Raw genomic sequence first — 15,080 nt, 5'->3', positions numbered from 1 at the left:
CCCTAGTTCCTCTTTATCCTGGAAGCACCTTGTTTTTCCATCAATTTCTAGGGACAGTTGTGCAGGATATATCAATCTTGGCTGGAGGTTATTATCTTTCAAAGCTTGAATTATTTCCCCCCATGCTCTTTGTGATTTGATGGTTTGTGCCGAGAAGTCTGCTGTAATTCTGATGGGTGTTCCCTTGTAAGTGATCTGTTTCTTGTCTCTGATGGCTTTTAATATTCTGTTCTTATATTGGATTTCTGGAATTTTGATTATTATATGGCTGGGTGTAGCTCTGTTTGGGTTGTAGGTAGCTGGGGTCCTGTATGCCTCATACATCTGAGTATCTTTACCTTTTGCTAAATTAGGGAAATTCTCTTGGATTATTTCTGTGAATAGCTTTTGTAGTCCATTTGTTTATGTCCCTACTTCTTCTTTTATGTTCTTAATTCTTAAGTTATAGATTCTCTTACCATATTATAGCCTTTGTATTATTGCTGTTTGTTTTCTTGTTATTTTTAAGAAGTTTTTCATTTCATGCTCCCACATTACAAATCTGCCCTCCAGTTCAGATAATCTATCCTTAGTTTCTTTCAAGCTGTTACACCAGCTTTCAATAGAGTATTTAGTTTCCTGGTAATCTCTTTGAACCTGCTTCACGTATTCTATGTTTTCTCTATTTTCTCCATCAAACAATTCTCCCCTTTTTTTCCTTCTTCCATTCTATCATCTGTTTTTTCCTGGGTGGTGCTTAGCATTTCTCTAACTATACTATTTATATCTTGCTTTATTTCATTAAATATTTTGCTTTTGAACTCGTCTATGAGGTTCCGGAGATATCGCTTTATGTCTATTGGTGCCGTGTCTGATATTGCATGTTTTCTGTCCTCATTCTCCTTTGCATTCACCTTTCCTGGATCAATGTTCTCAGGATTGGGGGCTGAGGAGCCTTTCTTGTTGCTTCCTCTTCCCATACTTTTTGTTCCTTCCATACAAGTGAGTATAGGAGGCCCAGTTTTTTTTTTTTTTTTCTCTTTGCCTGTTACAGTTTGTTTGAATGCAGCTAGGTGTTCCTGCCCACTGCAGTGTACTAGGGAGACATAGACCTGGGCAGCCTGGTCTGCTGGGCCCGCCCCTCCAGGTCAGCCTACCAAAGGCTTCATTGCTAGGGCGTACCTACAGACGCTGGGACCTGGTTTGGGCTAGCTTACTGGGTCTTAGTCAGTGGCGTCACCCAGACCAAGCACTCCCCACCAATCCTGCTTGAGAGGGGAATATGTGACTAAAGTCACTGCAGCGTCCTCTTCCGGCAAGTCTGCCCAGTCCCAGTATGTCCTTTGCTGAGGCCTCCTACTCTATGGAAGGGTCCCTGTTCCACTCACTCACCGCAGTTGATACAGGGCTCCCTGCCAGTCCCGCTTTCAACTCTGATTGCCAGTTCCCACTGTCAGAGCTTTCGCGAGTCTCTCTCCCTGCTGTGCTGATTCAGACTTTTTTTTTTTTTTTTTGTCTTTTTCATTTTTATCGGTAGCCGGGATTGAACTCATGACCGCCTGCTTGCAAGGCAGGTGCTTATGCCATTGAGCTAAATCCCCAGCCCAAAGTGCTTGAGCAATTTGTGTCTTTTTTTTTTTTCAATCGGTACTGGGGATTGAACTCCCAACAACCTGCTTCCAAGGCAGGTGCTTATGCTGCTGAGCTAAATTCCCAGCGCTGGGCTGATTCAGATGCAGCAGCGGCAGCAGGAAATTGAAATCGCAGCTTCCAGCAGTGTGGGCTCCAGCTTCCACGCTGAGACCTTATCTGTTCCTATTATAGCACCAGGATTGCGTTTCCAGTTGGTTTCTCTTAGCTTAGTTCGTTTCTGGGTCGACAGGGTACATCTCCTCCTGCTTAGGACTCCTTGCACCATACTGTTCCTGGACTCTAAGTGGGGTGTCTCAGAGAGCCTCCGTAGCTGCTGCTATCTATCCGCCATGTTCTCCCAGAAGTCTGTATCTTATTTTCAAGACATGTTTGCTCAAACACTTCTTGATTTAAATAAAATACATGTTCATTTTACATTGTCATAACATTTTAAAACTTTCATTTCATATTCCAACTTCATTATTAATATCTTTCCAGCAGCTATTGAACTCTTTGAGCTGCAAAAGGCTTAGATTTGGTAAAGGGGGAAGATGTGAAGGAGGGAGTTACGTGACAAAATGATACCCACATGTAGGTGAATATGTCATTAAAAATACTTGTAAAGAATTTATGTTTCATAATTAAATTATCTGCCCATTATGGAAAGTAATGAGCAGCAGTTCTTGGCACCAGCTTTGCTAAAGTAACCACAGTTTAAAGTAACACAGTTGATTAGGTCACATCCCAATTTGGCCACAGAAGAATCTGAGTAGGAGACTCACAACTTATCTGAGAAGCAGCACAATAGATGCTTTCCATGTTCATGCTTGGTGACCAAAGATACAGCTCATTCTAAGTTAATCCTTATGCGATTTTTCTCCCCAAATATTTCAATTTCACAAAGAATTTTGAAAAACTTTTATGTTTCTAATGTAATGAGTATTTAGAGTTTATTTTTTTAAAAAACTTTCATTATAATGTGTCCAGACTGAGGCTGCAGTTTAATATTTTTATATTGACGCTCTACCTACCTAGTAGTATTTTATAGGTCTTTAAATAATGCATTTCCCTTTTGGACATGATTCAGAGGCAGTAAGTCTCACCATGAGTTGACTTGAAAATGTTCCAAACAGACCAGGGTGGTTCCGAGAGGGTGTTACAAGGACAGTACTTCCAGAAGTGTGCGGGTAGGGTTCTGGGAGCTCCAGGCAGCCAAGCTGGTGATCCATCCCAGGCGGATGTCATTTTTTTGTCCCATCAACTCGAAAGAACTGCAGCCTGTTTTTGTGGAGGTAGATTCATGGTAAACTCATGGCTTAGTGAACAATTCAGAATCGACATTTTATTGCTTCTGCTCAGAACCTTTGATCGTTTTTTAGTATACTAAAATGTGGAGGGAGTTCTCTTAACCTGAGGAAACTGGTTTCATCTTAAGAACATGTTATGTGTTAGGTAGTATTTTGTTATGAATGACATGTATTTCTTAACATAGAACTCCCCAAGTGAACGAAGTTCTTGTTTTCCTGAATATTCTTTGATATTTTTCTACATTGCTTATTGATTAAATTAGAAAATGTGCAAGAAACCACAAATTGTAAACTTTTGTCTGCCACTTAAAAGATCTGGGTGTGCATTTCCTTTGTTCGTCTTTTAGTTCCTTTTCTTCCACTAAGTTATTTCCATGTATATATGCTGCTTCGTTTTCTTCTACCCTATTTTACTCAAGATTGAGGACTATTTTTCCATCTTGGATTCAAAACCTGCATATATACCTATGTAAGTAAGAGATGGATGTGTGGATGCTTGGGCCAAACTCTGGATTTGAATTTCAGCTTAGCAACCCACCAGCTGGTCCAGTGGGATTCTGACCAGGTTACTTCATGTCCCAGAGTCTCAGTTTCCTCATCTGCAAAAGGGGACTAGTAGTAGCTCCTGCCTCAGAGAGATGCACTGAAGAATAAATTACATCAACCTATAGCCATTCGATACCAGTTTTATCATTTGAATTGATAGTTCTTTGCAGACCAGTCATCCCCTTGGTGTGCTCAGAGGTCTAATTAACACAGTCATGTGTGGACTAACAGGGTTTCCTTAAGAAACGCTCACCTCAAGAAGCTGCAGTTCTGCGCCAGCTGTACACCGAGTATTTCCCAGACCTGTATCGCTTCAGCGTTCAGAACCTGGAGTACAAGATGGAGGTGCTGGAGGCCTTTGTGATCGCACAGAGCATCAGTGTGCTGCAAGGCCTGATCCCTCCCAAGGTAAGCAGCTCCCCTCCTGTGGAATTTCTTCCCTATGGGCTGCGCCCTACGGTGCAGAGAACCTGGGCTTTGAGATGAGATTGGGTGTGGGGCGCAGGGATGCTTCACATCATCAAGCCTTGGGTTTGGTGCTGGTCAGTAAGCTCATCTGCAAGTATCCATCGTTTATTTTGAAAACCAGCTGGTTATTTCTAGAGAGCAGCTTCCCATCTGTGCCCCAGTTTGGTTTCATTCTTTCCTGCATTCTTGGGGAAAACTACTGTCTCTTTCCTGGGCTTACTGTTTTTCTCTTGGTAAACTTTGGGTGTGAAAATCAAGAAATCACAAAAAGGTTGGCTCTTCCTTCCTCAGGAGCAGGCTGGGGAGGTCGGGCCGGAGCACCTGGGGAGGCTGCTGGTCTTCGCCCTGATGTGGAGTGTGGGCGCCATGCTGGAGGTGGACGGGCGCCGTCGGCTGGAGTTGTGGCTGCGCTCACGGTCCCCGCAGCCCACACACCTGCCCCCGCAGGTGGACCTGGGGGACAGCATGTTTGACTACTTCGTGGGGCCGGATGGTGAGCCTGGCCAGACCTCTGGGATGCGATTGAGGGTGGAGGGTTTATCCAAACTATTTTTCTATTTCTTCCATCTATTTATTTATCTGTCATTTATCTATCATCTGTCTATATCTATCATCTATCTTACCTATCTGCCTATCATGTATTTATCTAGTTATCATCTACATCTAGCTATCTGTCATATATCATCTAAGTATCTATCTATCTATCTATCTATCTATCTATCTATCTATCATCTCTTTCTATCTATATTTAAATGTGGGAGTAAAAAACTTTCAGCTGTAAAATTAAAATTAAAAGCCAAAAATGTCCATGAGTAAAGAAAGCTAATACAGAAATTGTTTCTTTTTAAAAGCATTGTGTCCCACATGCATATTCCCCCATGGTTGCAGATACTGTGTGATGGAGCTTTAATGAATTAAGGAACATTGAAAAGGTGTCTATATCAGAGCCATCAGGCATTCATTCAATATAGTCGGCAATTTATGTAAAAATTACAAAGTCTGAGATATGTTTTTACCAAATGGATATCTATACCTAAATATGTTTATGCATTTATTTATGTATCAATACTGCTTTATGTACTTTATCGTTACTTACTCTGCATATGCACACACATCTATAGAAACACACACATATATGCAGTTATATATTACTGATATAAAGGTATATTTACAATATTTAAAAGCTTAATGAAAAGTTTGTGAGATTACACATTAAATAATGGATTTAGGTATCTGCTACTTGCACAATATTCTGTATATTTATGTATGGCACATTATTGAAAATCTACATATTTAAATAATGTGATTCCAAGAGATTTTCTTATATTTCCTAATACTGCCACTTGGGAAATTTTGACCAAGTGAATTTTGTTAAACCTGTGTACTGGGATCTCTAGTTTTAGTGATTGTTATCTTACTGGTGGCCTTATGAGATTTCAGCACTGTCTGCTTCTTACAGGTAGGAGGTGGGTTACCGATAGGAAGGTGTGACTGTTCTCTGCCTGACTCAGGTACCTGGATGCACTGGAACACCTGTACCGAGGAGTACGTGTATCCATCTGATTCCACCCCGGAGTACGGCTCCATTCTGGTGCCAAATGTTGACAATGTGAGGACCGACTTTCTAATTAAAACCATTGCCAAACAGGGCAAGGTATGATTTTTTTTTTTTTACTAAAAAGTGTATTTTTTACTAAAAACAGTGTATTTTAAAAGGTCTCTAGTACCTGCATTTATTTGAAAATGGTTTCTGCTGCCATTTGGAAGAAATGAAAATGTGACTGAAATGTATTCTTTTCATCGCCCCCTATGGAAAATACCTGAACAGAATAACCATAAGACATAAGTAGCACTGATTTCTTATGTATTGAGCAAAAGTGACTTTTGGCTCACTTTTCTGAAGAGAAATCCTTCCCTTTTGATTGGTGATCTGGTTTTCTAGAACTGGCACGACGAAGTACCAAAGCCCGGATGGTTGTCCTGACAGCGATTTCTTTTCTCACAGTTCTGGAGGTTGGGAGTCCAGGGTGAGGGTGCTGGCAGGGTTGAACGGGTTTCTTCTGAGGTTCGTCCCTTGGTGTCCAGAGGGTGCTTTGCCGGGTCTTCCCGCAGCCTTTCTCTGTGTGTGTGTTGCGAGTGTTTCTTGGCATATCCAACTTCCTTCTTATAAGGACACTAATTAGACTGGATGAGGGCCACTGCAAGGCCTCAGTTTACCTGTCTCCAAATGCAGCCTCATTCTGTGATATCAAGGATGGAGGCTTCAATATGTAAATTTGGAGATAGGCATAATTCAGCCCGTGGCATTTTATTTTAATTATATCTAACCTCTTTGTTTTAGGCTGTGCTGTTAATAGGTGAACAAGGAACAGCTAAAACTGTCATAATCAAAGGATTCATGTCCAAGTATGATCCTGAAAGTCACATGACCAAAAGTCTGAACTTTTCTTCGGCAACCACCCCGCTGATGTTTCAGGTACTGGCTGTTTGGTGCAGCTCGCTCAAACCAAGTGGGCGTCCACGGTGGAAGGCTCACAGCACGCTCTGTTCACCTGCTGGTGTTCATAGATCTCACCTGAACGTCCATAGCCGTGAAATACTCCTGCCATTTCTTCCATTACTTCTGTCATTCCCTGCAGTATAATCTCTCATTGGTTGGTTTGTGACATGTAATCTTAAATTATGGAGAAATCAAAAGCATACATAGGATTCCATAAGTCTCAATTCTGTTTAAAATATAAGCCTGTGCACATGGGAAATCCCAAACTGAAAGAAATACCATTTCTTCTCCTACCTTGACCTGATTTCTGTCCTTAGTATATTTTTGTTTGTCTTGCTTTTAGACTAGAGCTTTTGGAATCATCTTTTGTAAAACTCTCTTCAAGTCTATCTATCTATCATATCTATCTCTGTCTATCATATCTATCATCTATATGTCTATTTATCTATCATCTATTTATCCATCCATCCATCCATCTATCCATCTATGTCTTTTTAAAAAAATTTTATTTAAAAGGAAAAAGAGAAAAAACAACAAAACAAAGAGGTGTAAGGGTACAAGTAATACAGAACTACAAAAAAAAAAAAAAGTAAGAAATCACCAGTTAATAGATTACACATTATCATCCTAGAGATAGTTGCTCAAGTCACAGTATGAAAGCATACAAAGTGGACATTCAAACAGAGAGACTGCAAACAGTTGTGTTCAATGATCCAACCAAAAACATTAATATGGTCATCTATTTAACACCCCTAAACACACTTGCAGTTGTATCCTTTAGAGCACTTTTTTCCCTCTCTTTTTTACAACAAAATTTACACATTTTGGGTTTTATTACTCCTTAGTTCTTACTACTTTTCTTTTGGAAGAGAATAAAGTCAAATATGGCAAAAACACTGCTGTCAGTCAAAACCAAGGATAGACATAGTACATGATATCTATTTCTTTGGGCTCCCTGTCACCTCTGTGTAACTCACTTCTCCATGATTCCACGCCTAAAGTCAAATATGGCAAAAACACTGCTGTCAGTCAAAACCAAGGATAGACATAGTACATGATATCTATTTCTTTGGGCTCCCTGTCACCTCTGTGTAACTCACTTCTCCATGATTCCACGCCAGGGTGTTATCATAGAAGAATCTCGATCTGTTTTGCATTCCATTTGAATTCTCTTCCATTCTAGCTTGTCCACCTCTTCAACTCCCCATTTCCTACATTGCTTCTCTCATTTTTTGTTCCCTGACTTCCAAGGTGGGCTCTAACATAGCTCCCACAAGCAGCTGCAATAAAGCATCACATCTTAGACTTTTAGCAGATAAAATACTTAGCCATAACATATCATATCACATGAGAGTGACAAAAACATTTCAAATTTGCATTGCTTTTGTCAGTTCATGGTGGCTATTTTTTTCTATTGGTCCAAAATTGTACAAGGTTTTATTGTAACCAGAGAAGACAGTCTAAATGTCAGTTTAAAATTCAAGCGTTTGCAGATGGTCTATGATATTTTTATCAGTACATAAATATTTTATCAAAAAGATTTACCTCATAAGTTATAAACAGAAGGGAATTATTTAGAGGAGACTAAACTTAAAAAAACCTTGTTATTGGTGAACTTCCTTGTCCTTTAGTTGTTGAGATGAAATTATCAGAGCAATGAAGATGGGTAAGGGCATGGTTAAACCATGACTTTTTATCATCTGATATAATTGGTGACAGCAGAGTGTTGGTGTCTAACATTGATCAGATTTCTGAAAAGGACTGTCAGCTTTATTAGACTCCTTTGCTGGAGATGGAATTTCCAGTCCTGGCTAGCCTGCCAGCCACCCAGAGTAACATTTATACAGTGTCTTCATGGGAAGATCGTGATGGAAGGGCACCCTCACACTGCAGAGACACAGCAGTGTTATTTTTGTGTTTTGGGAGCAGCATAGTAAATTATCTTAGGCCATCAAGATGTAAGCAGTAAAGATATTCTGTTGATACCACTTTCTGTTGAAAAAACTTTTGTCAGTTTAATTTAGGAGAACATTTTCTGGAATGATTCTAACCTTATTTGAGGATAAAGGTTTTTAAAAATCGAAGTGTGATATTTTTCCAATTATTTAGCTATTTGCATTTTGTGAGAGTACTATAAATCTTTAGGCTTGTATGTAAGTCTGACATTACCTGAGTTAACACAGACTTCCTAGATTTTGGGCACAGTTTCTCACAGGATTGCCTTCCTTCAGAGAGCAGGCGCAAGCTCAGGGCTTCTCAGGTCACTTACACTCCTGATCAAGTGTCTATTAAGTTCACTCAACACATGATCCTTTCTGTTTCCATAACTAATAAAATGATTTATAAAATTCAGGAAAGTGCTGTGTTTAGTATTACAGATTCTCTTAAAGCAAAGCATCAATATTAGCCCAAAGGAAAGATAGATAGGGCAAAATTTAGGAGGGTCCCAAGTGCAAACCTTTCTTATTCTCAAGAGTGTTATTCTCCAGACACATCAGCAGCCAGGACGCTCACTGAGCTTTCGTTGGGGTTTCACTGCATAGGTATACTTGATTAAATCATCAGCTGAGCTCAATCTCCAGACCCCTTTGCTTCTGGAAGGCCAGTTTACAGGTTACCTAAAATCCAGACTTTCTAATAAAATGATTGGGCTTTCTGTCATGAGACTCACGACTCATGAATGCGGTCCTTCCACGGTCCAGGACCAAATGAATCAGAAAGACATTCCTGTTACTCAGCAAATCCTAACACTATCAGGATTCCCATTAAGAAGGAATAGCCCAAATTATGATTGAACAAGGCCTCCTCACCGTATTTTTTTTGTTGACAACTGATATTTATCTTAGTAAGATAGCAAAGATCGGTAGTCAGTGTCTCTTTAACAATAGATATTTATTATAATTTCTTGGAAAATGCCATGTTATCTAGAGAACCTGTCTATAGTTTGGTACACAAATTCACAAGCTGTGTAATATAGTTCTGGAAGTGATGCCATCCGGATGAATGATAATTAGGTAAATGATAAAGCGGCTTTGGACACATAAAATTCATCTTCTTTAGCGTGCTTTTATCTGACTCACACTGCTGTTGCCAGATTCTTTCCGCTCCTTCAGGGCAGAGGTAGAGTCGTTCTGAGACTATTTCCTCCCCTGTTTAGAAGTATCATAGGATCATGTGTCTGTTCAGTGCCTGAGCTATTTTGACTGCTAAGTACGGAGGCTCTCTGTTAAGCGAGACTCATTAGTTTTAGAAAGCTTTCAATTAGCTAAACTGCTGTAATTAACTTTCTCACTGTAATTTTCAGTCATTCATACTAAATAGGGCTGAGGGAGCAGAGCATTTGTCTCTGTGTTTCCCACTTATCTGGATCCCAACCAAATTGAAATTGTAGAGGAGAAAATATTGTCCATCTCTTGTCTGTAACCATGATGGTGCACTGTCTGGTCAAGAATGCTCATCTGCTTACCAGAAAGGCTGGCTATTTGGCTTCTTGGTGGGCTCCTCCCAGTATGAGAAGCCAAATAACCAGGCTTTCAGGTAAGCCATGAAAGCCATGCAGGGCCCAGGAAGACAGAAGTCAGATAGCACGTCCCGTGAGCCTACAGGGCTGAGAATCAAGACCCGCCCCCAAGAAACCGGCTGGTTTGGAGGACAGGCTGAGTTAATAGCAACTGAGGTACAAAAAGCAACTGAATGCTTCTACTGTTTGCTTGGGATTGATTTTGCAGATCTGGGGCCAGTGGTCTGAGCATCTCCTGGGAAGATGACAGTATGCCGTACAGCAAATATGGGGGATTTCCTTCTAGCTTGCTTTTGAGGTCCAATATTGTTCTCACTGTTTTGTTTTGTTCTGATTACTTGTTTTGCTTTATTGAGTGTTCTGTTTTGATTAGTTTTATTCTGTTTTGTTTTGATTTGCTTTTGTTATATCTGTTGGAATGGACAACTATTGTGAAGATAACAAGATATACTATGGTGGTCATTGTTGTTTTCCTATTCTGCTTCAAAGTTCTGTACCAATTTCACTGCTTTGTTTAGATTTGCTTTATTCTGGTTTGTTTGGTTGGGATTTATTATTCTTAAAATTAAAAATAAGAAGAAGAGGAAGAAGAAGTGGAAGGATGTTCATCTGTTCCCAGCCAGGTTGTTCTCAGAGGGCTTCCTTTATTTTTATCATTGCACCCTGTTCACATGTTTTATCAGTAAGGGAATAGTTTGATCCTCTTTGCCTGGGGCACTGCAGTTTATTTCTACTGTTTCAGATTAATAACTGCTACCTCCTCGTGTCACTACCTGAAGCATCTAGTCTGTACAAACACACACACAGATCTCCAGTAAACTGGCATTCCTTTTGGTTAAGGTAATTTTTAAAAGGGGGAAATTATTAACTTTTCCTCCAAATAATATTGTTTGAATACTTGAGCATAATTCATTTATTTAAACAGTTAAATATAGAAAAGTGAGAAGTCAGGAGAAAGAGAAGTTTAAATAATCTTCTCTACTGACTTTGTCAGAAAGTTTTGAAATACAATAAACCATCTTGCAAGTGGTTGCATGGGCATAGATTTTACTTTTTAAAAGTGAAAAACATGAAGCCTGGAAAGAAATCCCACCTTTTGTTGCCGTTTCAGTAATGACTTTGCCAAATGACATCGTAGCAGAAAATCAATCTAGAAGACATACATCGAGGAACATGCATTGGTCACCTGAGGCTGGGCTCCCGAACCCCTTCCAGGCTCGTCTTTGTTGGCTGCAAGGGTTCCCACTGTCTTAGAGAGTACTACAGAGTACAGTGTGAAGAATAATTTCAATAGAATTCAAAGGGATAATATGTGTATGTATTTTTTAATGGCAAAGCTCTCTTAAAAGTTCAGGTTTTAACTCTTTGTAGTAATGCCCATTTAAACATTACCTGAATTCATCTGGCGAGCTGGTGCTGGGCTCTAAACTGGACCCCCAGTCCTCACGTGCTCCCCTCTGCTTCTCTGTCTGCCTCCTTCCAAGGCCCTTTCTTTAGCCACATTAGTATGCAATTGACTGATTTATCGTTTGGTGCACTGTGTACTTTTTAACTTCCAGTTATGCATCATTGCATTTTTCACATTATTATTGATACAGAGTTTTACATTTTAGAATTACTATCAAGCACTTTAAACTTTGTTAGTATAAGACTGCTTTCATTTGATTTTAGTGAATTGCAAGAAAAGGGCAAGGTATCAAGGCAGAGCATAAACTCCCTATTTTTATATGTTAGCTAATAGTACATATATGAGAGCCTAAAATTAAGCATATGTTGCATTCCAATTTGATTGCATATGGTACACATGAAAAATGACTTAGGTTTACGTAGAAATAGCAAAGTACCTTTATATTTTTGTAATTCAAAAAGTTCAGCAAGTCTTTTTATCATTTGTGTATAATATTTATTGTGTGTAATATATATATATATATATATATATGTCCCTGCATGTAATGTGCATACATATGTATATAAAATTTATGTACATTTACATGTCTGTGTTATGGTTCAGAAATATCTTGACACATTCTGAAATCTCAAGGCTAATACACTGGAGAAGTAGGTTAACTTCTCCTCTTCTGCGTTTAAACCCAGCGCTCTCGTGGAAGGTCTGTGTGCAGATTTTGTGCTATTTCACAAGTTGACGATTGTGTAAATAGGAATCCAAGAACGAGGCAATGCACAAACTCCTCAACTATACCAGAGCCTGGAAATGCCACCTCCAGTGCACTGTTCTTCCCTTATCTGGCTAGGGAAGCAGATACACGCACAGCCAAGTACAGCTAGTGGTAAGTGCTACCTATGTTGGACTCTAAGGACCATAAAGCCCAGAGGAGAAGAGGACTAATTTCTTTAGGGAATTAGAGAAATAAATAGGATGAAAGAGTGAGCCACTGTGTGGATGGACTTTAATGTTTATATTATATTGATTTTAAGAGGTTAAAAAAGCTGACGTCTATTAAGAAATTAATTAAGACAACTGAGTTGCCCCTAGATTTAGGTCTTCCAGTTTACAACAAAGGATGAGAACATTGTTTACCTTCATTCCTAAAAGTTCTTGGTTTTCTAATTACCTAGATGTTATTTCTTAAAACACTGCTCTTACAACTGAGAATAATGGTGCTGTCTCTTGTCTCTGCAGATAGACAGTGAGATCAGAATCTTATTTAGCATCTGTAGGTTATATAAGATGATGTTGTACCAACTAAGATTTTTCAGTGTTAAAGTTATTTATTCCCGGAGAAGCATAGATTGCCCTCAGTCCAATCCTATTAGAGACTTCAATGTCTAAATAATAAATAACTGGCCTAAAGGAAGGGACATTTATGGAAGATTACTCATGTTAAGTCAATATTTCACAAACCATGTCTGGCTAATACTAATCCCGAGAGATTCTGGGGGCTTTGGACATGGCTCTTCTAAGGAGTATGTAAAGAAGATTCCCATAGTGAGCTCTGTAAGCCCACCTGTGAGAAGAGCGTCATTTCATGGTGTGTGTTTTATTTTTATCTGACTATAGTAGAGTTAATTAAGACCTTGTGGAACTGGAACAAGGAAACTAAAAAGGACAGTCTAGAAATGAGGCTGCAGGGGTGAGCAGCCAGTGATTCCTTAAAGGTCACTGAGAAGCCTGGAGCATGGGGCGTGGTCACAATGCCCATAGGAAGTGCATTCTGGCTTTAGGTTGAAGAGCAAAGGTGGGCAGGAGAGAGGGCTGGGCTCAGAGGAAAGTGAGAGCACAGGGTTGCAGTAAATTCCTTGAGAGGGAGGTTGGGCTGGACCAAGACAGTAGAAGCGGGAATTGAAATGACAGGTCTACATTCACAGTGTGGTTAGGAGGTGACACTCATAACACTTGTGGTCAGGTGAGTGGCTGTTCATAGAGGAGAAGCCTAGGAGAGAGAGAGAAAGTGAGAGGTGATTCTGGTTTTTTTGTAAACATTTATTGAAAAATATTCAATGCCTGACACTTGTCTAGACATTGAGGATGTAATGGAGAGTTACATTACCAAAGAACCTGCACTCTTTACACTTGAGAGGGTGCCAGAAAGTAAGATAATAAGTGAATATACCTCCTGGGTTTTATTAACTGCATGAGAGTTAATCTCACCAAGAAAATAGATAAAAATGGGAACACAAAGCAAAGACCTGGGGAAGAATATGGACAGGAGCACACTCTAGAGATCATCACTAATTCTTCAGATAGATTTTATGAGTCTAGTTTAGAATTTTGTGACTAGATCGAAGTACCCAAGCTAATCAACTTACCACAAAAGAAGGTACATTCTGCACATATTTCCTGAGGTTCATCTCAAGACTGGGTGACCCTGTGGCTTTTGACCTTTGATGGCGGTAGATGGCAGAAAAATTTCTTATACCATGACACAAGAAACACAGAGAAACTCACAATCTCATAACCTCCTTCAAGGACATACCTCCTTGTGACACTGTGTGGTAACTAGGCTCCTTCCGTTAAAAATCCATGACAGCTCCCAGTACTTCACCCTTGAAACTAAGCCTTTAACGCATGGAGCTTTGGGACACCCCGTGCATACTTGAACTACAGCATTAGGAGGAAGACAGATAATTCTAGATGATGTAAATATAGAAACATTATGCGACATAGTTTAAGTCACATAATGTAGATATTTTGTATGATTTATAAAGAAGTATCTAGGGTTGATTCATGGTAGGTATGGCAATTTAAGAGACTATGATGGTGATCTTTGAGAGAAACATGAGTGACTGAATAAGGATATGTCATTGTATGGCAAGGACTTAAATGAGGCATGGGAGTTAGGGAGAGTGGTACATGGGTATAATTTCAGCACTTGGGGAGGCTGAGGCAGACAGGTTGCAAATTCAAGCTCATCTGGGTAATTTAGTGAGACTCTGCCTAAAAAAAAAAAAAGGCTGAGGTTGTAACTCAGCAGTGGGGTGCCCAAGTTACCTGTCTCCCATGGGGACATATAATAGAGTTTAGCCTTGGTAGCTGTGAAAATGTTTGGAGAGGCAGTTAGGTAATTGGTGCAGATCTCTGATAGGAGCACCCAGGGGGGACACAAACTTTGCAGTAACTAAGAAAGAGAAGTTACGTTTGGGTATGTTGGTTTTGTGGTACTCTGGAACATCCATGGGAGGAGGTCCAGCTGGAGATGCCGGGCCCAGGAAGCACCTCCATTAGAAGGTGTGATTATCTTGTTTCAGGCCATTTGGGGTTCTCCTCAAACTCCGTGATTCACCAGATCACTACAGAGTGGGCGGCCATTGCTAAAAGCCAGAAGGAAGTCTCAGCTTGCAGTTCACAAGCTACTTTACTCTTTTCCTGTTGCTTTTGTCAACCTAGGTCTTTTAAGACTGTAATTTAGTAGTCATTGTGAAGAAACTAGGCTCATAATAAAGGTGAAGAAAGGCAGGTATGAGTGTATTCCTCTCGGTATCATTCTAATTACCCCACCTGTGGCTTTTAGCTCCTAGAAACCCCCATGAGACATAAGATCTTCATACGCTGGAGAGTTCTCATTAACAGAAAGAGAATGCCTGGAAGGGTCTGCTTTGCCATAGGGGGTTGTCGGGAGATTATTAATGGGCTTCTGCATTTAAATTCATTGAGAGCAGAGCTAAATTT

At 39.9% G+C, this 15,080-nt stretch overlaps 1 protein-coding gene across 2 annotated transcripts in view; it reads left to right on the top strand.

Moving 5' to 3' along the window:
- The window catches only part of Dnah5 (dynein axonemal heavy chain 5), a 282,354-nt gene that overhangs the window by 167,123 nt on the left and 100,151 nt on the right, over nucleotides 1-15,080 (top strand). For both annotated transcript variants that reach the window (XM_063257979.1, XM_063257978.1), the window contains 4 exons: nucleotides 3,696-3,872; nucleotides 4,224-4,425; nucleotides 5,444-5,586; nucleotides 6,274-6,408. In XM_063257979.1, the coding sequence (XP_063114049.1) occupies nucleotides 3,696-3,872; nucleotides 4,224-4,425; nucleotides 5,444-5,586; nucleotides 6,274-6,408 (657 nt within the window). The remainder of the gene's footprint in view (nucleotides 1-3,695; nucleotides 3,873-4,223; nucleotides 4,426-5,443; nucleotides 5,587-6,273; nucleotides 6,409-15,080) is intronic.

This window comes from Cavia porcellus, unplaced genomic scaffold (assembly GCF_034190915.1).
Source record: "Cavia porcellus strain 051 isolate PalLab524CR breed Dunkin Hartley unplaced genomic scaffold, mCavPor4.1 scaffold_11, whole genome shotgun sequence".
Taxonomy (NCBI): domain Eukaryota; kingdom Metazoa; phylum Chordata; class Mammalia; order Rodentia; family Caviidae; genus Cavia; species Cavia porcellus.
The sequence above is the reverse complement of the archived record's forward strand: the minus strand, read 5'-3'. Positions and strand labels throughout refer to the sequence as shown.